General features: G+C 34.5%; 2 protein-coding genes across 3 annotated transcripts; one reads left to right on the forward strand and one right to left on the reverse strand.

The window, feature by feature from the left end:
- Positions 1-943: 943 nt before the first annotated feature.
- LOC150108374 (sulfotransferase ssu-1-like) lies at positions 944-6,661 on the forward strand. Its single transcript, XM_090415777.1, has 2 exons — positions 944-990; positions 5,732-6,661. Exon 2 carries the CDS (start codon positions 5,739-5,741, stop codon positions 6,621-6,623), a length of 885 nt encoding a protein of 294 aa, XP_090271903.1. The 5' UTR covers positions 944-990; positions 5,732-5,738; the 3' UTR covers positions 6,624-6,661.
- Positions 6,662-16,983: 10,322 nt separating this feature from the next.
- On the reverse strand, positions 16,984-23,649 carry LOC150108375 (sulfotransferase ssu-1-like). 2 transcript variants are annotated; one of them, XM_090415779.1, is made up of 2 exons: positions 23,554-23,649; positions 16,984-18,277 (listed from the first exon to the last, which is right to left on the reverse strand). In XM_090415779.1, exon 2 carries the CDS (start codon positions 18,272-18,274, stop codon positions 17,390-17,392), a length of 885 nt encoding a protein of 294 aa, XP_090271905.1. In that variant the 5' UTR covers positions 18,275-18,277; positions 23,554-23,649; the 3' UTR covers positions 16,984-17,389. The 2 variants fall into 2 exon arrangements, with proteins under 2 accessions (XP_090271905.1, XP_090271906.1); XM_090415780.1 differs by lacking the exon at positions 23,554-23,649 and adding an exon at positions 18,896-19,125.
- Positions 23,650-27,394: the final 3,745 nt, after the last annotated feature.

Below are 27,394 nucleotides of genomic sequence, written 5' to 3' on the forward strand. Positions count from 1 at the left end.
TTGCGATGGTTATTAATGAGACTTTATACTATTTTAGATAAATATTTTATACAATTAGAAATATTTGATTTGTTCAAATAATATTTTAATTTCGGTTTAATTTGGTTTAAATGCTATATATTTGTAAATATTAATATAATAAAAAATGTTCTTTATTATTTTTTTTGAGTTGTCATACATATTCATTATACTATTATTTTATGTCTTGTGATGACTTAGAATAAATTAAAGTTTTATTATTAATTTTCCAATTTATTTATACTCATTCTTTCACTTCCCTTCGATTCTAATTAGTGCAGGTTTTTTTTTTTTTAATTCGAAGAATTTTTTGCCGCCTACTCGAGATACACTTTTATGGCAAATGGCTGGCGGTCCAATTGAGTTTGACACTCCTGCATCAATCTATGCTGTTAAAGTGAAGAATCAAGTAAGAGGGCGCTATAATCGAAATTCAAACTTATGGAATAAACAAGACACCGCATAGAAATTTTAGGTATTTTAACCAGAGTTTGAACAATATAGCGAAGCTTGTAGCGTGGCATCTGTTTTGTAGATAAACATCAGTTTCACAATATAAATTTTCGTTGTTGTCTTTTTTTAAAGTCGCAAATATTAGAATTTAAATTTTCAAATAGTTAATACTTAAATATAAAACATTTTAATATATAATTTAATATCTTCTATTTTCCACTGCGAGAAATATCACTGTGTTTTCATATCCAAGGTGTAATCATTCGAATAAGTCATCTCAAAGCATGAGAAGTACTTAAAAGTTGTTTTCAAATCTTGGCGACCTCGTAAAGGGCCAGTTTCTGTAGACCTTGATGTTGTTTCCTTAACATAGATGGCGCTTTTCTTTTCGCTTGTACGTTTTAGAAAGGGAGACATACCAATGCTTTTGTTTTCGAAATGAGTTTTGATAGGAGTTATCGTATGAAATGTGCACTTTCATTTCCCTTATTTTATAGATAAGAAAGCTTTAACAAGAAGGTAAAGAAAAATTTTCAATCTAGTTATTGATTCGGGCAGTATTATCTATGCAGTATGCATTTATCTGTACGTGATAACCTTTTTTGTGACCTATTTATAACAATACCGTTAACAATATTTAGCCATATAACGAATTATATGGTTTAAAAATAATCAGTATTAAAATGATTAAATAATGATTAATTGGTAATTAACTAGTCATTAACTGTTAATTTAACTATTAATTATTATATTAACCGTTATTATCGAATATTAATTATCATATCATGCTTAAGTATGTAATTAATAATCTGGTTAATATTTTTTTTATTATTATTCTTACAAATTTAATACTATTTGGAAATTTTTCATATAAAAAAAATAAACCAATGCCATAACGAAGACAAAAAGAATAGATTTGAATTGTTACACACACAGCGTAGCCATGACTACACATAGCGCGCATGTCTGTTTTGACGTCGGTGTGATACGTAAAAGTCAACGCTATACTTGACCGCGATTTAAAGTAGTTCCACGATGTCAGGCGTTCCGAGGCGTTATCGATAGGAGAATTATGGATGAGTCTCAGACAAGGATAATATAATGACGACGGTTCGGAAAAAGAGTACAAAATTATCGTCGGTTAGCGCAATTTTTGTTGTTTATCAGAATCGTGTCACTTAATTGCTTATCTAGGAACCAGGATCGCTTTATCTAGAATTTAGTAAATAAAACTATAAAAAATTCAATTGTTCTCACAGCACTGTACCTTCCCATTTCTTTACTTTCTTTTTAACTAAAATACTTTGATTAAACTCTTGTTTTGACGTTCTGCTGAATGGCATTTCATAGTAGAATGCTACAGGATTCCTTAACCCAATTAAATGCTTATCTTCGTCGTTGGAAGTTTATTTTTCACTTGGTTAGACTATAATAAACTTAGTTTAATCCTTTATCCAAGTGTGAGCAAACAAAGTTTGCGCCTGAAAGTATCTTCAGGACTGGGGTCAGGTGGTACAACACCGGGAAACTCGTTGCAAAGGTGGAGCAAGCTAACATCACTCCTCCTATAGGTAGAGATGACCTTGCTAATGCTTCTGCCTGGTATCTCCACTCGGGCCTGGCTCCCACTGAAGAGACCTCAATAAAGGTCGAAACTAGTCTGGGCCCTTCCCTTAATGCATAGCATTATACATATCCGCAAGGAGATGTGTTTTGCATTATGGTAGATACTGAGATAGGAGTGATGTTAGCTTGCTCCACCTTTGCAACGAGTTGCCCGGTGTTGTACCACCTTAGACCAGTCCTGAAGATACTTTCAGCCGCAAACTTTGTTTGCTCACACTTGGATAAAGGATTAAACTAAATTTATTATAATGCTTATCTTCGTCACCTGGTCTAAAACTGTTTACCTCATTCGTAACAAGTATCTTTGATTACCCAATCCAGGACGCGATAGCGAAACTTTTCTGGCTAATGTAAAACCGATTAAAAAAATCGGATTCTTCATTTCGCGTGCTTAAATTGGATAATCATCAGTTAAGTTAAATATTACTTATTGTAATTTAAAAATAGTATTTAAAAAATCCACTAAGTGCGATAAATCAGTTTTCAAAGTTAAATGTTTGAAAAATTTGCAAATAATCCACCTACCGACTAGAGCTTTTTCTGGATATGCCATTAACGGTAAAATTATTTATTGAAGAAAGTGGCATAATACTCCAAGCTCGATTGGAAACTATTAAATGAAAGAATAAGAAATATCCGTTGCAATATGATGGCCAAGTAAGCAAAGCTTGCTTAAAGGGAAAAAAAAAAGTTTGTTGCTTAGAGTTTCAAATACAAATATTATTTGCTTTATTGCTTATAAAATAACAACAGACATTCATTATTATTATTATTATTATTATTATTATGACACTGACACCTCCAGGAGTCCAAGAACTCATCGCGAATAGGCACTCCATACTACCCGCCATCTATACCATTTAATTTTCTATTAACATACCATATTACTGTCCATCATCAACACACAACGCCTTGTCTACACACATTAATATCCGTTTGTCTAATAAAAGATTAAATTAGGTTCTATGACAGTTAGATACAACAGAGTACAAATATTTAGGAATAGAAAGAAAAATGAGAACTGCCATAGCTAAATGTGCCTTCTGGAAAAATAAAGATCTGCTCAGAAGTTCTGTGGGTATCGAGACAAAGAAAAGAATGATAAGAACATTAGTGTGGCCAATTTTCACATATGGAAGTGAGACCTGGATATTCAAGAAGAGAGTAAGGCAACAGATAATGGCCTTTGAAATGTGGTGCTAAAGGAGAGGCTCTGAAAATCTCATGGACAGAACATGTGACAAATACAGGTCCTACAGAGAATGAGAACACAGAGATCTTTATTACAGGAAATGATCCAGAGAAAGATGAGATTGGCAGGACATGTACTGAGAGGTTCAGCAGGACAGAGGCAACCAACAGTTTTAGAAGGAAAATTATGGGAAAAGGATCAAGAGGCAAAAAACGAAGGACATGGCTTGAAGATATCAGATCATGGACAGGATCACATGGCTAAGCAGAAACAAAAAGGAAAGCCACCAACAGAGAGAACTGGAAGGACATGGTGCTGCACTCTCTCACTCAGGAAGCTACATGATGATGATGATGATGATGATGACCGTTAGATAGTATACATCTTTCTTTGTTAACAAGCAACATAAACCCACGTAATGCTTTTTCTTCTTAAAATACATCAATTCATTTCCGACACAAAATTCATGTTGTTTGCTTATTTCGTGTGAGTGTCTGCAAATACAAATATTGGCGGATTATAATATGAATAATATTTCTGTTTTCAGTGGCAGGGGGGGGGATCTAAAATATATGCGTTTTTGTAAGTAATTCTCTATCGATGTATAAATTACAATTAATGGGGTGGGAGGGGAGGAGTATCTGAAAAGTATTCATATTTGCAACAAAAGTAAGTATGATCGTGGCGATATTCTGATGACGAAACAAATGTCAGGCTAAATGCTTATTAGCTTCATACTTCTTCTTATTATTATTATTGTTCCGGGCAACTCCAAGGAGTCGACAGACTCATCGAGAGAGGCCCTAACATCATGTCAAGAACAACTATTCGACATTCACACAGTATCTATCATACCTTGCCTTGAACTCATTCACGGTCGTAGCACCCACAATAGACTCTGGAAGCTTATTCCACTCATTCACCACTCTCCAAGTAAAAAACCTAGCTCTAACACCCTTGTCAACCACGCCCTTGCTCAGCTTCCATGCATGGCCCCTAGTCCTCCCACCACCAGTCATATTTTCAAAAATATCTTCTGGATCAATCTTATAGAAACCCTTCAGTAATTTGAATATCTCAATCATATCACCCCTCCTTCGCCTATCGACCAATTTCTGCAACCCACAAATCTTCAACCTATTCTCATAAGGTTCATTCCACAGACCTATCATCTTGGTCACTCGTCTCTGGATCCTCTACACTTCCTACCCATCACGAAGAAACCCTGGTGCCCATAACTGGGCACAGTAGTCCAGAGGGGGTCTTATCAAGGCTCGATACAGAGGAACAACAACTTGTTTGTCTCTGCATGTTAAAGTATTTTTCAGAAGTCAAGTGATTTGGTGAGCTGTTTTAGTCACTTTTGCAATGTTCCCCCTAAACTTCAATTCCCTATCTGCCAACACTCCCAAATCCCTGGCTTCATCAATCTCCTGGAGTATGGTTCCACCAATGCGATATACTGCTGCTATTTTTCCTAGCCCAGTCCTCCAAACTATCCAAATCATCCTGTAAAATTTTGACATCCTGTGCACTCATAATTGCTCTACCCAACTTTGCATCATCAGCAAACAAGTGAACACTTCCTCTCAAATCCTTTCCTATATCATTGATGAACAAATTGAAAAGCAGTGGTCCAAGAACAGAGCCCTGCGGCACTCCACTAGTCACAAGCCGTCTTTTAGACTCCACTCCTGAATAAACCACTCTCTGGTATCTCTCCTTCAACCACCCTCCTATCCATCTCACCAACCCTATATCTATCCCCATCTGCTCCAGTTTACTGATTAGGGTTCCATGTGGTATCCTATCAAAAGCCTTGGCAAGGTCCAGTAGTATTACTGTAAACCCATTACCCCTATCCAGTTCAGCCGTCACTGTGTTATAAAACGTGAGCAAGTTACTGAGGCATGATCTACCCTTCACAAAACCATGTTGTCCCCCATACAATATCCCATTTTCATCTATCCAATCCTGTATTCTAAGTTACATTAATTATAAGTTACATTCTTATTTAAAAACACTAATAAAAAGCGAATGTATGGATTCCCTGGGAAAAGTTCGTGTCTTTTAGGTAGTTCAATACTATGGTCACTTATGACAAAGGTTTCTATTCGCATAAGCTATCGATTAGTTTGAAAACTATTCCAACGAGAAATATTTTTGATTATTTGGTAATGGATCCTTACATGACCAGATTTACTTATAATCTAAATAAATTACAGATTACTCCCACATACAAGGGCTCCGAAAAACTATAAAACCTAAAATTTTCTCCGCTTAAAAGTTATTGCTTAGGGCCACAGCAACTTTAAATTCGGTCTTGAATGCTTATTATCCTTTCTCTCTTTGCAAATGTCACATTAAAAGTATATTAACATTGAAATTTTCAGTCATTCATCTTGCATTTCTTGAAGATTTCAAATGTTCTTTTTCTTACAGACCCGCCATGGAGCCAGCAAATGAAAATCTTTCCTCTGTTCCAAAAAAGCCAACGTATAACAACTTCGATGGATTGTTGTTGTCTCTGGTGTTCCCAGGGGAGTCATTTCGGTATGCAAACAACTACGAACCCAACGAGGGCGATATTTTTATTGTATCTTATCCAAAGTGTGGAACTACTTGGGTCCAATGGATCGTGTATCTTCTAATGCATAACGGCGAATCGCTTCCTCCTGGAAAAGTGTTGTATAGAGAAATTCCTTTTCTTGAGTGCGAAGCAGAAGAAGTAGAGCGACATACTCCTCCACGGGTGATCAAATCGCACCTTTCGGCCCATTACCTTAAGTACAGTTCGAAGGCCAAGTACATCCTGGTGACACGGAATCCCAAAGATTGCTGCGTCTCCTTTTACTTTCATACGAGAGGTTTTAAAGATGATTATCTCTTCACCAATGGTTCCTTTGAAGATTACTTCGAGTGTTTTCTTAAAGGAGAAGTTGACTACAACGATTATTTTGATCACATTTTGTCTTGGTGGCCTTATAAAGACAACGACAATTTCCTGATTCTCACCTACGAACAGATGCATCTCGATCTACCGTTTGTAATTAAAAAGATAGCTTCGTTTCTAGGTGGCGCTCCTGAAGAGTTGATCGCTAAGGATGGCATGATGGAAGTCATTTTGAATCAGTGTGAGTTTAATTCGATGAAAAAACAGGAAAAATTACTGCAGTACGAGGTGACTGCTCCATCCGTTTTCTTTCGGAAAGGAGCAGTTGGAGATTGGAAAAATTACTTTACTGAAGAGCAATCAAAGAGATTAGATGAGAAGTTTGCTGCTAAGACTAAAGGAACATCAATCCGTGATTTGTGGAAAGGTTTGGATATTTAATCTGTAAAGGTTTAGCATCCGTATTTCATTTTAGAATTGTTTTATTAACTGAAATTTTTGTAAAATACAAGTTCAAATAAATAATCTTCAAAGGACTGTCTTTTTAAAAAAAAAAAAAAAAAAAAAATCAGTCCTGGTCACAGTTTATTCCTGAATTCATATTACCTGTCTTAAATATTATTTTTTTTTTCAAACCCACGAAAGGTTGTAAGCCTATAAGACATTCGAAGATTTTTATCTTAAAAAATATACTTAACAAAACTGAGTTTTTTCTCATTAAAACTCGAAAAATTTTTATCATTTGCTTTTATTAATTATGAATTTTAATTTTACATTTTCATTTGCTTATTTAAGTATTATATTTTTACAGAAGTGATATCCTTTACCATTAATATTTATTCTCAAAGTTTGCTATGTTACATTTTCGTATACTAGAGCGCTTATCACTCAAAAATATTTTCGTGACAACATTTATTTAAAGAAATTTCTCTAGACTTTCTTAGGAATAAGTAAAAAAAAAAGTAAAAGTAAGTAGTATTATTTTAGTCTTAACCTGTTGGAAATCATATTGCGCTTGGTCTCCATTTTCATCGCAACAAGATTAGTACGATTTCAAGCCGGCGTGCACAAATACTAGACCACACAAAACAACTGCCTCAATTTTGTCGTGTTCCTAATCCTGGTTGGTATTAAGTGTATAGCGTGTGGTTACAATCGATTTTTCTAGGTTGTATGGTTAAACCCAAGTTTTATCCAGGAAAAAAAAAATCATTAACCTTCGCCAAAGATCGAGTAACTTGGAAACCGACTAATTAAAGACCTAGGAATTAATATTGATATACACAATATAATTACCACCTGATGTACCCAATCAGAACTTTTTTTTGCCATGGAAACATAATTCTTGAAGAACTAGACGAAAATGAATCATTTATTTATTTTCAATATAATCTTCCTTAACTGAATATAACGCTCGTGCAGATTTTCGAAACACCGCATTAGGTGAATCTGGAAGAGCAAAATCTTTCACCGCACAATGTGCAGGCACATTGTAATGCAGCAACAGGCAGCTGTTTGTATGTTACGACCCATCTTTCCCTTGTCTCATGCGTTGATTCAGAAGTTGTGTAGGCGCCTGCGTAGCACTGTGGATATGACGTTTACATCCATAGTGCTAGACCACTTGAAGAAAGACCGTTCTAAGTTCGATTCTAGCCATCGACTTCAGGAACTTTTTCTTTGTCGAACTCTTACATGGCAAGTGAGGTTTCCCTTCCTGTAAAATGGAATTTTTAACTCTACATCTCAAGAAAATCTAACTGCAGAACTCACACTATTACAGACAGTACTACAATGGTTAGAATTTACAGCTACGGGAGTGCGGTGGTTGTCTGCCATACTCTCTCTCTCTCTCTCTCTCGCTGAAGAGCTTGATTTATATATTTCAGCTCACTGTCTGTAAATACTCGAAGGGGATACTCTTCGAAAATGTTAGGGCTAGAAGGAGTTTGGCCTACTCTCTTTGTGAAATAAATGGCATTTGAGGAATTAGTTGCATTTTATTTTTTTATTGTGCAACATGACACTATCTCCTGCTCAGGAATCAAAGAATGGGGTAAGAATCTCTCTTTTTCCTAAATTTTCCAGCAAAATTTCAAGGGGCTGCTTCTTCTACTATTTCGAAATCGTGCGAACTTCAATCACCTCAGTACACCATTTTTTTTAAATGTGGCTCTTACCCACGAAATGTTTATAGTACACTCGTACAGTGGGTGGGCTAAGGATTTTTTCCTCCATTTTTATTAATTTTTATATATTTTGCATTTTATTCAATTCTTCCGGAAAGTAGAGACCAAACGCAGAGTTTTTCAAGCAACTTCAGACTTCAAGTCACCTGAAGACAATCACAATCATTCATGCGCAGTATTCCTTTGTTTATATCCAAACTGGATACCTATATTGAATACAAGATACATGAAGATTATAAGATGTAACAAGTTATAATTAATATTAAATTAAAGAATTACAGCAGATATTAAAATATTGACTTTAGAAACTTTGAACGCTAAAAACAATATCAAATTTTAGAAAATAATCTAGAGAAATGCTTTATTCTTAAAACACATCATAAAAAGACACACCTTTACCTATAATTAATCTATTAGCATTAATTATGAGATGATGTGTAACAAACCGGCTACTGCAGAGATGCTATTGCCGTCATTTGTTCTCTAACAGTACAATCAATAACTAATACATTTTTTTTTTGTAATGTGTATATTATACTGTTTTTCCCCCATAGAAACAGCTACTATCTTTGGACCAGACGATACATTCCTCCAATAACGCTTCTTTATATTCAGAGATCGTTTCTTATACATAATTTTGAATATATTTTTGCTAATTTATGTACTGGACGAAAGGTAACCAGCACATTGTGTTTGGCAATTCTTTGAGGATCGTGAATGGTATGAAATCGAAACCCTGTGAATCTTTTCTTTGATGCACAAATCCCTTTGTAATTTTTTCAAGGAAATGAGCTTTAACCCCCATTTGAGAGAAAAGTGGACCTAACCTTTATTTTTCATCCGTAGAGCATTAAGATAATATAAACTGTGTTTAATGGATCTGGCTTCAATATATATATATATTTATTTATTTATTTATTTAATGTTATTCCTAACCCACGAAAAATAATTTGTATACTTATAGTGCATTTTTGTACCGTGGGTAGGGGAAGGATTTTTTTTTTTTTTTTTTGTATTTCTAGTCCCATAATGTGACCAGAAAGTTCTAGGAAAGGGTATACGAAAATATGTTATCTAATGTGAAAACAATCGACCAGCAGTTCATATATCTTACAGGGAATTCAGATCACTAATAGGACATCACAAAAAGAGCTACAAAGACTCGGTTCTACAGAAGAACAGTTGCACATCATCCAAACATCAACCATGATCTTTCATATAGAACAATTAATCAAATTCCACAATTTTTTGATTAGATGGACTCGTTATGGGTGAGGCAGATATCTGAGAAATGCCTCATGCTCGAATATATCATCTCGACCACAAAGTTCGGTGGTGGAGGTCTAATGAGTTGAAGCTGATTCTTGGTATACGCTCAGACCATTGATTACGGTAGCTGGAAGAACAAACGTCAAGTGACAGAACACTTCTGGGTGATGAATGCAATGCAGCAATTTTTTCCGTAAAATTGCGGAAAAAATTCGTGTTTCTTTCAACTCAACAACAAAGCACCACGTTATATTGTAGATGTTATTGCAGCATAGTTTGAGGAAACTGATGTGGAAAAACATTTTAGGTGCTTGAGCATTTTGAATTGCAGATAACTTTCAAACTAACATTGGCAATAGCTAATTTTTTTTCTTGCTTCAGAGTAGGGTGTGGTGGTTCTTACCCCCAAAAGTAAATTTTCGCATCACCCAATCTACTCTATTAATTTCAGATGAAATCATTCACTTTACATATGCTAGATCAGCGTCTCCCAGATGTTTCCTACGACGGAGCACTTTACAAATCGTGAAATTTTCACGGAACACCTTGGTTATTTTGTAATGAATTAATAATTAATTATGCCATAATCATAAAGAGTGTTAGTACACTTATGTATACGGTGTGACATGTTGACATATATAAAATTACATTTAAATCAGTTATCAATCACTGGACTAATGAAATCTTGTAGCATATTGTAGTTTCCTCAGGCTAACATCATTAAATTAATTTTTGCTGATTTTCATTTACATTTCCCATTCTGATCACGAAATATATTTATAATATTATTATAAGTACTTACGAGTGAATGCAGACTTTTTCTCCTGTGTGCTGGTAGTTTTCCCGTCCTTTTGTACATCCTGGAGATCTCTAGCTTTCTAGACTGGAGGTGGATGAATCACTATCTGTTGCGTCACAAACACCTTCGATAAGAGCTTTCTTAACAGCAAAATTAAAGTCCCTTGTCATTCATATTAAAATTTAAATCTGTAGGCATATTGCTTTTAAAAAAACAGGGCACTTGGGTTTCGAAACAAGCGCTTACACGCTACAATGCGAACTTGCGAAGAAAATATTCAGTATTACTAGATTTGAGAACCGGATACAGACTACCTTGGTCTTCAGTTTCAGTGGAAAAATTTTCTTTATATAATACTTCCTTGCTGATTGGTCACTAACATTTGCAACATATTATTTCTTTCAGTTTTGAAAACAGAGGATACGCCGCCCATTGTTGTAATCGGCTTGCAGGCAATTTTTATGACCGGTCATAAACAGCGGTATTCCTTTTCCCGAATGTTGAAAGATTTCGATGTGTGAAAATTAACGATTATGCATGAATACTTCCATGTTTAAAAATACACGGCTTGGTCACTGACATCACGGAACATTTATTCATTTTCCGCGGAACACAATTCGGGACACCCTGTGCTAGATGGTATGTGAAGTGGTTGTGAATCCACCCAAGGAACAGTAACCATGCAATATTGGATTAAACAGATGTTTAGATCAACTTCCTTAAAAAAATAAAAATAAATAAATAATGATAAGAATGTCCATCTGAATCAATGGCTTTTGAAAAATAATTTTGGCATGTTGTCAAGTAAAATGATTTTATGCTTGTTGAAATTAGGCCTCTAAAACCAGCAACGTGTCGGTCGAAAAATAAATATATAAATAAATAAACAACAGAGGAAAGGAGAGAAATGTGTGTTAATGTCTTTTTTCTGTTAGAACTGTTAATATTCTAAATCCACAGAAGGATAAATTTCTGGAGATATTTTTGAGTGCATTATTTGTGACTTGGACAAGAGGGGGTAAGTAAACCAGGAACCATCCTATAGAGATCAAACATGGTTTTGGTGCCACTTCAGGCCTCCAATTAGCAAAAGTTTCTTGACATTAGTATTTAAATTTGTTTCGAAAATATGAATAACGGTACAGTAATTCCCATATAATATTATCTTCTTAAACGGTAGTATGAAGTGTACTATACATTTTACAAATGTATAGTACACTTAAATAGGTTTAATACACATTAAACCTATTAATAGTATTAATATAATAAAAAAAAGTCACCTCTTTGGACTGGTACATTCTGATACATAGAAGCTAATTATAATGTACTAACAATGACATTTATGTTGTGATTTCTTTTACATTTTTTTTTATTTATTTATTTTTGAAAAATGTAAGGTTTTTTGAAGAAACCTTACGAAGCTAAAAGTAATTATAGATTCAATAGCTTTAAAACACACCGACAAGAAAACAACAGAGAATTTAATTGGCACTATATGGTGCATACTGCTATATCATCTGTCATGTCGCATCATTTGAGGGATTTTTTTGGATCCACTCCTCCTCCTCCTCTTCTTTCTCTGTCATAAACTGTCACGTGTTATAAAATCGTGTAATACATTAGCTGTTGCTGATGGCAAACAGCTAAGTTGCGCAAGAGACTCTCCATATGGCACATCTGGTACGAGCGTCAATCAAGTTGGGAAAGTCGACATCATAGCATACTTTGTACGTCAGGAAAGCCATTGAAGATGTGAAGTTAGGGCTCGTTCATAAATTATGTAGAGCTATTTTTAAGACATTCAGACTCCCCCCCTTCTGTTACACAATATAAATCGCTTCAGAATTGAAATTCTGAAGCGATTTGTTATTTAAAATGAATATGAATTTATTTGATAATAACGTTATTAGTAATGAGAGTTTCCCTCATAAAATAAGCGGCAGTAAAACACAGACATGCTCGATGTATGAGAATAAACAACACACCCTAAATTTGATCGCACATACTTTACTTATACATGTGCTGTATGTAAGAACAGGACGAGTGCTTTCATCTTATCTTCCTTTTCCCTCTTTTTATCTTGCGGTGTCGAGGGTTTATTAATCATCGGACCTCAAACCGTTCACAGGATAAGGTGGTCAGCTCTATGCCTCGGTGTATCCTAGGTCTGTAATGTTGAGTTCTCAAGGCAGGTTTGCCTGCTTTGCGGGATGAACTGGGGAAAAAAAACCTGCTGCCCACGCCCAAGACCGGCTAACTTGGCTATGGCTGAGGAAAATCCTTAAGCTCCTCACGTCACCGACGGGAATCGAACCTAGGACATTCCTTCCCCAGGCATGTGGTTGCGAAGTGCACAGCCACTAAGCTAACCGCCTGGACCGGACGAGTGCTTTTGGACGATAAATCAGAGAAATAGGCATAAACACGTGACAAATTGCCTGTGAATGCTGTGTAAACATCATCGAGCATAACTATTCAAAATCATTGTCCCATGATAATAAACATTTCCTGTTACATATTTTCAAGATTCACGCTGTACTGTTCTCCACTGGTATGGATTTGTTGTGGCAAGTTTCAACAGACATTCCCAAAGCTTTGACCTTTCATCGGATGAATTTGAATAATAATTTAACACGATGAATATTTTATGAATTGCTGCTGAACATGAAAAGTAACACAGTTTTATTAAAAACTGTTCTAAAAATCATTTTTAAAAATATTAAAAATGATTTTTAGAAAAGAATAAACATAAATCTGTTAACACCTTTTTCATCCTATCCTTTTAAGTCGGTTTTCCTTTAGCTCCCCAACTTTTTTTTTTTTTTTTTTTGTAAATCGACAAGCCACTCCGCCCCCACCATGACGTATACACCTTTTTACTGTGGCATACTGTACTAGAAGACGACGAGAATACAGCGATGCAATTATCGCCATCGCCCATATGTAAGGGTAGTTAGAAAAAAAGAAGAAAAAAAAAGAGTTAATATTATTACAACTGTTATACTTTTTATAATAAAATAAACTAATAATAAGAGTATTAGTAACCAATAAATAATTCTTTATTTCCATATCCCGATGCTGTTATTGTTACTTAGAATTACAATACAAAATTTATTATTCTCATTAAGTGTAAATAATATTTATAAATATACGATTCAAGTATTACTGTCATAATTTGTGTTGGTTTTTTTAGATTTATATTTTTGACTGATTATTTTGTTATAGACAAATAAATATATTTTCCTTATATATATATATATATATATATATATATATATATATATATATATATATATATATATATATATATATATACACACACACACACACAAGTAGAGCAATTAGACTGAAATACATTATCAGATATTTTTCGTAGTTCATTCATAAAAATGTTTAAAATAAGTTAGTGAGTTTTTACATTTTGTGTGTGTGACCAAGGACCGGTTACTATAAAATTAAATTAGCTCAATGCAGGCACTTCAAAATCCAGTGACTGTATCTATGAGGGCTCACATAACATGTCATATACTTGTCGTAATATATTAGAATCATAATTGGACATATGTAAGTTATAGTTATCTATTAATATGCGTTTAAAATAAATGTCAACATTCAGTCCCATGAGATAGTCTTTCAATCTTTTTCTGAAAGCATATTCTGAGGTTACTGATTTTATTTCATTTGGGAGTTTATTGTAGCTGCTTGTTGCTAGGTGTTCAAAGGATTTATCAAATATTTCTTCGTTTGCCTTGAGTACTACCATAGCGTAAACCATAGCCTACATTATATAGCGAAAAATTTAAATGTTCTTTCTTACATATAATATACAACCATGGAGATAGAGTTTCTGTAATGGCAAACAGATCGTTGGTTGAATATGCGACGTCAGTAACGGTAATATCTCTAATTATTTTGCTTTGTATTTGTATCAATGGAAATAAATTGTTGTAGTAATCTCCACCCCAACAAGTGATACCATATTGCAGTGATAGTGAGAAGTTTGCCCAAGAATAGTATAAGCATCTTAAGAATGCTGCCAGTACCGTCGACAGGGTGTAGCATAGAGGCAGCCTGCCTCACGGCGCGGCTTAATAAGGGCGTTCGTTCAGTCATATTGCGGTAGGCGCCGTAGCTACGCTAACAATTCCTGTTAGCATAGCAAGTTCGGAAAGAAGTTTTATCAAGCTTAAACTAATTAAAAATTATTTGCGTACAGCAAACGACAAAAGAAAGATTGATTGGTCTAGCAACTATATCCAGAGGCGGATATAGCTTATAATTTAAATTTAGAAGAGCTTATAAACAGTTTTATTGTGCGATATCCCTGTAGAGCAAACATTTAATTAATATTATCATGTAATTGTTTTGCATTAATGTTTCTCTTGTAATAAAAACAAAATAGCGACTGCCCTGAATGCTTCAATTACAATTTTTTAACATAATATACGATTAATCCGATTTTCAAGATCCCCAAGGGTCGTTTCGGTGTATAATAATGCCGTATCGTCAGCGAACGATATCATTTTGCCAGAAACTTTGTATTTACACAGAACATATATTAAAAATAGAATGGGTCCTAGCACCCAACCTTGCGGGACTCTGTATTTTATTATTATCCAGAATTATCATAATTACGAGCAACAAAAGGCAGTGAAGCTAATGTATTGTGTCTCTACTAACTCTGCGAGTCCGTTTGCCTGATTTGTTGAATGAGGAAAAAATTACTCACCGAAGACCTCCCATTTTTTACTGATGTGTCAAGAGTACAGGGTTTCCATAAAGTGATTACTAGTGGTGTATCGTTGTTTAGAGAGCACTGGGAGAATGGGCGAGCGCTGTCATTGTCGAGCCGTGCTGATGGCCGGTCTACATCCTTCATTCTCTTCGTGAGCAATAATTATTTTTTCCAGCATATAGTACGCCCACAGATACGAGACCCTTCGACACTTTTACGCATGTCAAAAGAAGGAGAATCCATTCCGATAATAGAATAATCGATCCGTATTGTGGGAGGAGTGTTTATTACACGTCGGAAAATTAACTTCTTTTTTATGATCATTGTAGTTTTTAAAGTGGTAACTATTTTGCTTGTATAACAGTTGGAAAAGTTTACTTATAAAGCACGTGATTTCGCATGTTGGTGACCAATTCGTGCATCGCCATATTTCTCTCTCCCCCCTTGAACATGAATTGACTCTTCTTGGCAGTCTTCCAACGACAGCTCTCGCTTATGTGGTCGGACTATACCAGTAGCTGTTGGAGATGTAGACGGAAATGAACACATGTTTTGGGAAAGACGGCTGACAAATATAGGTTGACTAGTGTAAAAAGAGGATCTAGATATGTCTAAATTTAAATGTATTTTAAAATTATATTTTTCACTGATTTCTTATTTTTTGATTAAATGAATATCCAAAATATTTTAATACTTTTGAGGGAAAAAAGTCTCTTCTATTTCTACTTCTGGATCCACTACACACTTGCAGTGATATCCATAAGCTTAGTTTTGGGCTTTATTGCTGTGAGGTTGATTTTAGAAAACTGCAGATGATTAAGCAGTAGAAGTCCTACGTATGTCCTAATTTCAAAGAATACTAACTGAATGCTACTATTTATTTCCAGTATGAATCTCATGACTCTACAGTTACCTTAAATGTCAATGTCAGTTTTGGAGCAGGTGAGACTCGCACTATCTTGATAGACGTCACAATTTATTTATTTTTATTTTTTAAATGAGGCTCTCACCTTGTAAAGGTTTTTATTCTAAGCCTATAGTGCATTCGTATCATGGGTCGGCACAAACATTTTTTTATGTTTTTTACATTGTTCTGAACCCCCCCTCACCCTCTCTAGAGACCAAACATGGCACTTTAAAGATACCTCAGGACTCCCCCCCTTCCATAAGCGGAACGATGGTCTCGCACCGTGTAATGAAATTCATTTCTCACCTATCAATTTATTGGTCTGAAAACATTTGATCAATAATGAGGGGTGGGGGTTGGTGCCCTAGAGAAATAGCTGTTTCTCACTTAGGGATTTGGTCTGACACCGGCTGTTTATTGTAACAATATTTTTCATTTATTTTTTAAACTTCTATTTTCGTTCTTATTTAAGTTTTATCTAGTTTATTTAATCTGATTAAATAAACCAAATTCTTTCACAGAAGACTAACTGGTTATTGCTCTCATGCGTTGTCGTGTGTGTTACCAGCCTCCATCGTTTAAACCGTTTTCTCCTCTTTCGAGAGTTTTGGACGAGCTGTTAGAGAATCTCTACCTAGGCATAATTAATTGACTGCCTATATTCGGTTTCGAAAAATGTGCCATCGATTTACGTCTGCATAGAAAATGCACTGTCAATTTATCCAAGAAGAGTCTAAAAAATCCAAATATCGCCTCACAGAGTCCTTTTCACAAGATTAGATTGTATACTCCATACAATTGCGTACAATTGTGTATACCGTGGGTATACACAATTGTATGGAGGGAGTGACACCATAAGGCTTGTTATAAGGCTAGCTATTCAAGAATTGAACAGAACAAAATCAAATCAGCACTTGGTTTTTACTTCTAGTTCTCATTTACATTCATATGTAAAAATTACGTTTTGTTTAATGAAATCTTCAGTTAACTTATAGTCGAGCCTGGTAATCTGTCGGAAGAATACTGACAATATTTTCATTCACTGTGACTAATATGGATGCTTATACAACAAAAAATACCAAGCAGTAGAATTTCAAGTAAGTACATTAGAGGTTTGAAAATTACATCTCCTATGTATTAATATTCATTCTCGAATAAATTTAAGCCTTATTTTTGCAACTAAAATTACTTAAAAATAGAACCAAGGTATAATTTTATTGCCCGATTATAAACGTTACAATTAGAATTCTGCCTAATATGGCAACGTTAACAATATACTATACAGCTGTACAAACATCAAGTCACGTTTCATATCTCCAGACCTTTCCACAAATCAGGAATTGGCGTTTTTCCAATTTTAGCAGCGAATTTTTCATCTAATCTGTTTGATTGCTCTTCTGAAAAATGATTTTTCCAGTCTCCAATAATTCCTTTACGAAAGAATACCCCAGGCCCAGTTATTTCGAACTGCAATGTCTCCTCTTTTTGTTTCATTGAGCTAAATGTACATTGTCGCAAAATGGCATCCATCATTCCTTCCTTCGCGATCAGTTGCTCGGCAGCGCCACCTAGGAAAGAAGCTATTTTTCTGATTACTGGAGGCAAATCGGCTTTCATTTCTTCATAGGTCAGAAGTAGAAAATTAGGATTATTCTTGTAAGGCCACCATGAGAGAACGTGGTCAAAGTAGTCATTCCAGTCAACCTCGCCCTTAATAAAACACTCAAAAAACTCGTCAAACGTGCCGTCAGTAAAATGATAATCGTCTTTGAAAGCCATAGTATGAAAGTAAAACGAGACGCAGCAATCTTTGGGGTTTCTCACCACCAAGATGTACTTAGCTTTTGGACTGTATTTAAGGTACGTGGCTGGTAGATGAGATTTTAACACTCTCGGAGGAGGAAAGCGTTCCACTTCTTGTCCTTCAAATTCCAGGAAAGGAATTTCTTTGTAGAGCACTTTGCCTTCTGGAAGGGGTTGAGCATCATTCAACAAGAGGTAGGTAATCAGTTGCACCCATGTGGTTCCACACTTGGGATACGAAACAACAAAAACATCTCCGTCATTGGGCTCGTAGTTTGAGGCGTAGTGAAATGATTCTTCTGGAAATGTTAGTGATAAGAATAATCCATCATAACAGTTATAGGTTGGCTTCCTGGAAACAGATGGAAGGTGACTGCTTTTTGAATCCATAGCCTGAAATTATGGGAAAAAAAAAAATGAAGACTTTATTGCAACGTGCACAATGGAATATTATTTTTAATGAGTTAAATATTAGCAGATTTATACTGAACATTCATAGTGCTAAAACTTTCGAAATGCATGGTGAATAGTTAAGACTACCCGAACGTCCAAGTTGCAAATAAATAATAAAGATAAATAAAATTTAAAAAAATAATAATTCAACTTACAGATGATAACTAATCAGAAGAAAGCGATTTTTTACTTCAAATCGTGTTTTCATGAAGAAACACATTCTTGGTGTGTGTGTGTGTGTGTGTGTGTTTTCTTCGTCGCAACTCAGACTAACGCAAAAAAAAGGTTATAAATGCAGTGGACTGATATAACAAATATCGAATATTATGATGTTGCCTTTCTGGGATAGCCTTTTATTTTATGTATTTATTTATTTAATTTATTCTGACATAGCGATCAGTCGTTAACATAAATCTAATCTCGCGATAGTAAAAATACCATCCCTAATTATTTCTTCCTATCTTTCAATCTTTAGGGCACCTGACGTGCACAGATTTTACACTACTTTGAAAACAATTACTTAATTAAAGCTAGATTTACTACTTAAACTCAACTCACTATAGGGCTACGTAGTAGTTGTGTCAAGTTCTCCTGTCTTGCAAGGTTTTTAAGAGGCGGCAATATTCATTATTATCACAGTGTAAGCTTTCTGCCTTTCTTTTTTATTCTCGAAAGTTCTGTTCCACTTGGAAATGGCCGTAGCAGACAATACTGACTCATCCATAGAGATGAATTCCCCAACCATTACGGGTGCAACATCGTCATTCACGGATATCACTTAATAACGGCGTGAGTTTCCTACTTGGATGCTCGCGTTGAAAACGACAAATATTTCCTGACGACTGCGTATTTCACTCACTAGGGAATGTAGAGGGCGCCCTGAGCGATGTACACAGACCACCGAGCTGCGAATGTGTACGTTACGGTATCTAAGGCGGGGGGGGGGGGTGCTCTACAAATGAATCGTGCTCTGCAAAGCTTTATTTTGACTCTGTTTGAAATTGAAAGTTTTTTTTTTTTAATACTTTGTAACCTTTTAATATTTCTAAGGTTTGTTCTTTTCTTTAATTACCGCTATGTTTCATATATATATATATATACAGACCGGTGCTCCAAAAAATGGCTCATACAGCTGATGAAAAAGGACAATTGTACTTGGTTGACCAAGAGATCAAAGTATCCGCTATCCAACCACAGTTCGAATTCCACCGTGGATGTTTTCCGTGTCTTTATATGGTAAATGAATTTCATTCCGGTATGACACTACACCTGCTTTCTGGACGCCTGAAATAGCTTAAAAAAAGTACCATTGTCTAGTCTTCAAAGAGGGGTTTTCAGCTTATCAGCTCCTTCATCCACCCACAGTAATAATACTGAGGTACTATAGGCTGATAGCGTTTCTTTATTAACTTAAATTCATAAAGATTTATTGCATGGTTAGCCAAATCAATATGTTTAACACTTCATTTTCTATTATAAATCTCAAAATTGAAAATCCATATGTCTATCTTGTCCACCCCTCCTTGCAATGTACAACATGAAATAAATACGAAGCTACATAAGTAATATATTTTGATGGCTGTCACTTTCCGAATAACGCACTTCCTCTTTTCTCCGCCACCCTGGTTGGCCGAGTGGGTAACGTATCCGTTCTCCAGGCAAGAGGCTGCGGGTTCGAATCCCGTCTAGGACATGGATGTTTGTGTGTCTTTGCGCTATACAGATCAAATCACATTTGTTAAACAACCCCCTTTTCTCAACGCACGGAGTCTTCCTTCATAGTTTCTCGTTCATCACACATAACGCCCTAACGTTCTAGAACTTCAGATTTTACAGAACAAATTTTGCTGGCAACAAAAATTGCTTATTCCTGAAGATTTTCTGTTAGAATAATTACATCATGCTTATTATTCTGAAATCTTTACATCACAAAAATATTTTAATAATATTGTTTCACTAATCTTTTCATCCTGAATGCAATATCCAACTTAAATACAATTCATATATACATTCAAGGTGCCTTGTAAATACGGTTCACAGTGACTGGTGTATTTTTCGGGGGGGGGGGGGAATTACATTGCCGTCTCTACTAGCAGGACGCCGTATGATCACTCCCGTGCCTCATAAGGTTTCAGAAGTGAAATCTCTATTAAAAGAAATGGCAAGAATTATATATGATTTATATATGACAATAAATCCAATCATTTTTATATTTCGTTATTATTGGTAGCAATATATATAAATGATTGGATTTATTGAAATAGCTTTGGATTGATAAATTGAAATGATTGGATTTATTGAAATGTATTAGTCTTAAGGCAGCAATTCTAATGAACAGCAGGAATAAAAATTGTATGGGAAATGGATGAAGCGGAAAGCTAACATTTGTACAATAAGAGCGAAATGAATCTGCGTGAGGAGGGAAATTAATTTAATTTAAATGCTCTCTTCTACAACAAATCGAGAGTATTTAGGAAAATCCTGGGAAATACCATTTCAAATGCGAAAAATATTCCACAGCGGAACGGATTTGGAATAATGTATAAGCTTTATATTTGATAAGAATTGCTTATTATTTGGAAGGAATTTTTATTTATTTATTTATTTTTTTTTTTTTTTGGACAAGTAAGGAGATACATGTGATATGTTTTACGAGGGTAGTCTGAAACGTTCTCGGCGTAACAATAAAAAAACGAATTTATAATTTCAAAATTATTTTTATCTTTCAACATAATCTCCCTTAAGACTAATACATTTATTCCAGCGATGCTCCAGCGTCATTATCCCATCCCTGACAACAAAATACCCCTCTACAATCACCTCTTGATTCGAAGAAAAACGCTGACCAGCGAGGAAGAGTTTTAGTTTTGGGAAGAGATAGAAGTCAGAGGGAGCCAAATCTGGGAAATTGGCTGGATGTTCCAACAATTCAAAATGCAGATCCCTTAATTTTCCCATTGCCAAAAACATCTTTGTGGGCAGGTATATTGTCCTGATGAAAGATGATTTTTTTCTTCTGCAAACTGGGTCTTTCCTCGCGAATTTTTTCGTCTAGTTCTGGTGAAAAGATCGGAATAATGTTCCCCGATTATTGTTGTACCCTTTTCAAGATAATTGATAAACAAAATGCCTTTACCACCGGCTTCTGTCCACTGTTTCGAACTACTGTTTGGATTCTGGTGTGTAATGGTGACTCCAAGTCTCATCCATAGTAATAAATCGACGCATAAAATCAGTTTAATTGCATGCGAGTGCGTTTTTCATGCGAGCAGATCAAAAACGCACTCACATTTTCATGCGGGTGTGTTTTTGATCTGCTGTGAGCAAGCGCGGCACCCATCTTGTGCAAAGTTTTTTTTATTTGCAATTCTTCATGCAAAATATATCCTATACGTTCTTTTGAAATGCCTATAGTCTCAGCAATTTCACGCACGTTGATTCGCCGGTCATCCAATACCATATCGTGCACTTGATTTCTGGTGTTGTTACACTTTTTGGACGTCCTTCACGTGGATCATCTTCAAGGCTGATATGACCATGTTTAAAGTCAAGTTTAAACGTCGAAAACCAAGGAGAAGAGTGCCCATAAACTTTTATGAACTTCGAATGAATTTCTTTTGGTGTTAAACCTTATTTTACAAAGAATTTTATAACCGCACGATACTGAATTTTATCCATTTCAAGGGATACAGACAACACTTTTGCTTCAGACAGCTGTATAAAACAAACTACTTGATAGAATGGCTTGCCATTTCACAATGCTTATGACAGATGTACCAACTTAGAAAAAAAAAATATTGCTGTTAGTGTTGCCATCTATGGTCGAGCCCGAGGATTTTTCAGACCACCTTCGGATATCTGAAGTAAAGGAGATACACGTGATATGTTTTATATTTGCAAGATATCTCAAGAAGAAAAATGCCATTTTACGATAATTTGTTGAAGAGGAAGGGTCGTAGAAAGAAAGAGGATTGGAGATTTCTGCATTAACTTCAGAGTAATATTTTCCCTTTTCAGACACTTAATTTTTTTTTTTTTCAATTATATTTTTTGTGCTGAATATTCTTTCTCGTTGACGGCTATTAACGATCGTAATTTCGCCCTTGATGTGTCTCCACTCGACTGCTTCTAAAGGCTGGAGCTTAGACATCGAGTCTCCTGTATATACGAGTATATTAGCAGAAATACCGAAGCTGGCCCAGCTATTAATACAAGAATTTTCTTTAATAAGTAGGACTAGATGAGTTTACACGCCTGTTATTTGATACTGCAAATTTCTTATAATTTTCCCTTTTCAAAATCCGTTTGGAAACGTGTGGATAATCTTGTGAATCTTGTGGATCTTGTGTGTTTAAATCTTGTGGATATTTGAAACTACGATAGACAGAAAAGAAAATAATGAACAAAGTGCAAAATATCTATATCATGACATTTCTTTCATCTCACCATTTGGTTTATTGTGGTTTATTGGGTTTATTTTACTCCTATATACAAAAGGGTAAAATAAACTCCTTTTGTATATAGCAGACGATGGTATGCAAAAATAAGCTATTTTTAAAAGTTTCAGCATTTAGTAGCTATATAACATATATGTAACTTATATCTAAAAAAAAACGACGTTATTTTTTGAAAGATATTACGTTTAGGCATTTTTTAAAAATTTTTGTTTATGTTAATTAACAAGTTTAATTTATTTTGCATTTATTTTAAATCTACCGATTTCTAGAAACTGATGAAAGAATTTATTATTTAAAATAACAAAACTCTATAAGAAATTATTTATTTGGGGAAGGACTTAATAATTTGGCAATTCCAGTTGGACTGATAGGCGGCGTCTTAATCAAACTATAGGATTAAATTCCGTTTTAAGTTGTAATGATTCTAAGTACGGAGTAAAAGCAGACGAAGTAAGTAAACATTAAAAGTAACTCAACTAAATTAATTAAAAAAAACCATAAATGACAATAAAGGCTTAATGATCTGGGGAAAAAAATGTTCAGTTTAATTTTGCAATCTAAATAGCAAAAAAATTGCATTTACCTTTAAAATATTAAGTAAGGTGCATCATAGTCATACTAATAATTATTTCGACCAAAGCGTCGTTAGCGCACTAGTGAAATTCGTTTGCCCTCGGAAGTTAAAAAAAAATGTCTTCCTGGATATCAAACACTCTTCTGTAATGTTATATTGTAAGCATAGAATTAAAATACACTTACCTGTTGATTAAAATATTTTTGCTCTTCTATAATTATGAAAGTAACGGCGCACAAACAAATTTAACTTTAAATGTTTTAATCTAATCTTTCTCTGCAGTAACACAAAGTTATCTGATAATGAATGAGTGGTAGAAAGAAGCGCCCTCTGTATTTTATTCACTCTGTGAAGGTCATCTATAAAGAATAGTTCTGTACTAGGCAGTCTAATTGCGTAGCGTCATATCTCTGAGATTTTACTGTTGTTTTTTTTTTATATAAATTTCTAGGTGCACTAACCAGTTAATGTATCTAACATTATAATTAAGGTAAAATCCGCTCCGTTCTTTTTAATTAATGTTATAAATATGAATGTTAATGCATGCTGAAAGAAGTGTATTTTCAAAACCAACACTTCTATAACATAATATTTGTAGACTTATGCATGATTGCAATATAATTAATACATTACACTTTCATAGATTTTTACTTCTAAACCGAACAACATAAAATGAACTCCATGACAAAATTTTATTTGTATACTCATAAACAAATTTATAGGTATGCTTATATTAAATTTTATATATTTTATATGAATATCTAGGAAAGACTGCATATATTCCCAGAGTGTTGTTTATTGTCTTTAATAGATTGCGTTTTCGAATTTCGATTAGTAGCATTAAATATTATTTTGTTTACCATACAATATACAGAAGAGAAAGATATTTAAAATACTTGTTTTCTCATAAATATGAGAAAACAATTAGCCTTATATTACTAAACTTATTACTTAATATTGCTAAACTTATTACAAAACTCACGTACTTTACTAAAATTAAAAAATACTGAGGGATATTTTATACTCAATTAGTTATGCATCAGATAGAAAATTAAATACATTAAGTGAGTTATGCGATCTGAAGAGTAGATTTTTTTTTTTTATGCTAAAGATCTAAAGGAAGTTTTCCTATGCCTAATTCTCCATTATCTTTCTTTGAAAAACGCGTAATAAAATGGATGTCAAATTTTAAATCATTCTTATCTGCTCATCTTCTTCCCCCCCCTCCTTCGCTCATAGGAAATAATAATAAGCTCCATCTGTACGTTAGCTGCTGAATCATCGTTTATTTACCTATTCAAGTCAGACAGTTAGAAATAGGTAGTGAATAAGCAAAAAAAAGTGTAGTGTAACAGGTGAGGGGAAAAAAATTAAAAATTGTATAAAACTGTCCAGTGGTTTAGCAGAGAGAAGTGATTTTTAAAATAGGTAGTGAATAAGCAAAAAAAAAAGCGTAGTGTAACAGGTGAGGGGAAAAAAATTAAAAATTGTATAAAACTGTCCAGTGGTTTAGCAGCGAGAAGTGATTTTTAAAATAGGTAGTGAATAAGCAAAAAAAAAAAGCGTAGTGTAACAGGTGAGGGGAAAAAAATTAAAAATTGTATAAAACTGTCCAGTGGTTTAGCAGCGAGAAGTGATTTTTAAAATATGGTGACAGTATGATAAAAAAAGATGATAAATTGTAAAGGCAGAATTTCACACACCTACACACATTATTTTATATTTATTTATTTCTGTATATTTTATTTTATTTTTATAAATTTTATTTTATTTTTATGCGAATGTTACCCCATAAGTTGTCACCCTGTTAGATGAGCTACCATAAGCGTTATTACTAATCCATTTTTCTGCTCTAGAGATCAAATATTTTACCTTTTTCGAAGCCACTTCGGATCGTCAAAAAGCAAGGTGGTAGTCGTCTCACAATCAGTCGAGCGACAAAAATCCGCCCACTATCTGAACTCATTACAAACGTCCTTGTCGCAGTGGGGATCTCAAACCACAGCCTGTTTGATTGAGAGCGGAAATGCCTTAACTCTGTCAGTCTGAAGTGTGACTAATTCAACTTGTGCTTATACAGATATAAAATTCATCTAATGATAATCACAAAAATCCATTCCCACTGCGGGATTCGAACTCGCAGGCTGATGATCGCAGGGCCGATAAGCTAACCACTCGGTCAACCAGGCCAGCAAAACACAGAAACATGTTCCCATGGCAACAGCAATTCTGTTTGTGTATACCAGGTAGTAGTAGTAGTAGTAGTAGTATGGGTATATTTCTGCTGTTAACAGCATTCAAAGCATTTTGAATATGAGGAAATTACGCTACCTAGAACGAAATATCATTGTGACAAAAATTAGTATGCTATAAGCCTAAAGTTCTACTTGAGGAAAAGGAGAAAGTGCCACATTAACAATTCTGAACTGATGATTGATGAAGATGATCATTTAAATTTAATAACTTTCGTGCGTATTTATGCATAATTGCACTTTAAAATTTTAATACTCAGCCTTTGGCCTTCACAGGTTACCTTGATTTTTAAGTTTTGACTTAAAAACCTACTTTGGTGGATTTATAATTAATTAAATTTTATTAATTTATTTATTTTTACATCAAAAGGAATCGGCATAGTTAACACGATGAAATTCAGAACTCGTGATCTAATCTTAATAGGCCAGTGTTTGAGTCGACATTCCTACTAATAGAGAAAAACAGAGATATAAAAATAGAGATTCTAATTGTTTATCGTTAAGGACAACCTATTAAAAACAATTTTAAAAAAAAGTTTTAATAATTATCTTCGTCAAATATCTTCTAAAATTTTCTCTTCGTAGCCTTTAACTATCCAAAAAATAAAAATAAAATAAAATAAAGAAAAAAAGAAAGAAAGCAAAAGAAAAAAAGCTGAAAAATATTCGTTTTCATATCGATAGAACACGAATTATTCCGTAATTAGAATAATGACCTTTATCAGTCTTCAAACACGACTCTGAACTCTCAGAAAAATAGTGGCTTCTCTATTTTTATCACACAAGGTGCATTCCAGCTAAATAAACTGTTCATTTGCATAGTTCTTGCAAATGCAAAAACTATGCAAATGCAAACAAACTGACAGAACTTCTCAGTTTACTAATGGCTAAGACTTACCTGATAGCTATCTACTAATTCGGCTGTACTAGTCACGTAATCTATTGAAGTTGCAACAAAGTGTTCAACTTACAGAGACAGTTCGGACGGAGTGTAATTGTTTCAATATTGTGAAATATTTTGTCTTCAAGCTAAAGTTGGAAAACCAGAGGAAAAAGTAACTCCACTAAGCAATGATTGAGTGGAGTTGTTCAAGCTATTGACAAAATAACTAAGGCTCCGAGGCTAGTGTGTGTGTGTGTGTGTTACCTGTTTCATGAGATGGCAAGGAGCAAAGAAGGGTGGCAGGGGTTTCCTCCTTCTGGAAGGGGAACCCAACTACTTCTGTATGAAACCGACTAATTCACCTTAAGATGAAAAAAAAAAGTCATAAAGTTCCTCGGGTTCTTGATGGGATTCGAACCTGGATTTTTCTGACCAAAGGACATCGTCGATATCTTAATTATAAAATCGCACATGTACCACAGTAAAAATTATCTATTATGCAAATATTTCGTGTTACGTATCGTAAGACATTGTCAGTGTGAGCGAAGTACAGCAGTTAGGAATTTGAACAGCAGAAACAGTAGAGCGAGTTCGTTATATTAGAATCCCTCTATACATGCAGTCGCTCTATATCAAGTACCATGTTCGTGTAACTTGTGTTTCTAAAGACAAACAGGAAGGTTGGTCAATAAAGGTATTTCTGAACATTAATACTATATCCGTCTTATCAAATGTCACAAATCTGGCCTCACAACATTGAATCAAAAACGCGAACCAGAGGATTCATTGGAAAACACCAAATTATTACACACATGTATATATAAATATAAACACTTATTATTATTACTTAACACCTCCAGGGAGTCCAAGGACTCATCGAGGGAGGGCACC

The sequence above is a fragment of the Typopeltis vanoorti genome, chromosome 3, assembly GCF_054136105.1.
Source record: "Typopeltis vanoorti isolate ZY-2024b chromosome 3, IOZ_Tvanoo_1.0, whole genome shotgun sequence".
NCBI lineage: Eukaryota > Metazoa > Arthropoda > Arachnida > Uropygi > Thelyphonidae > Typopeltis > Typopeltis vanoorti.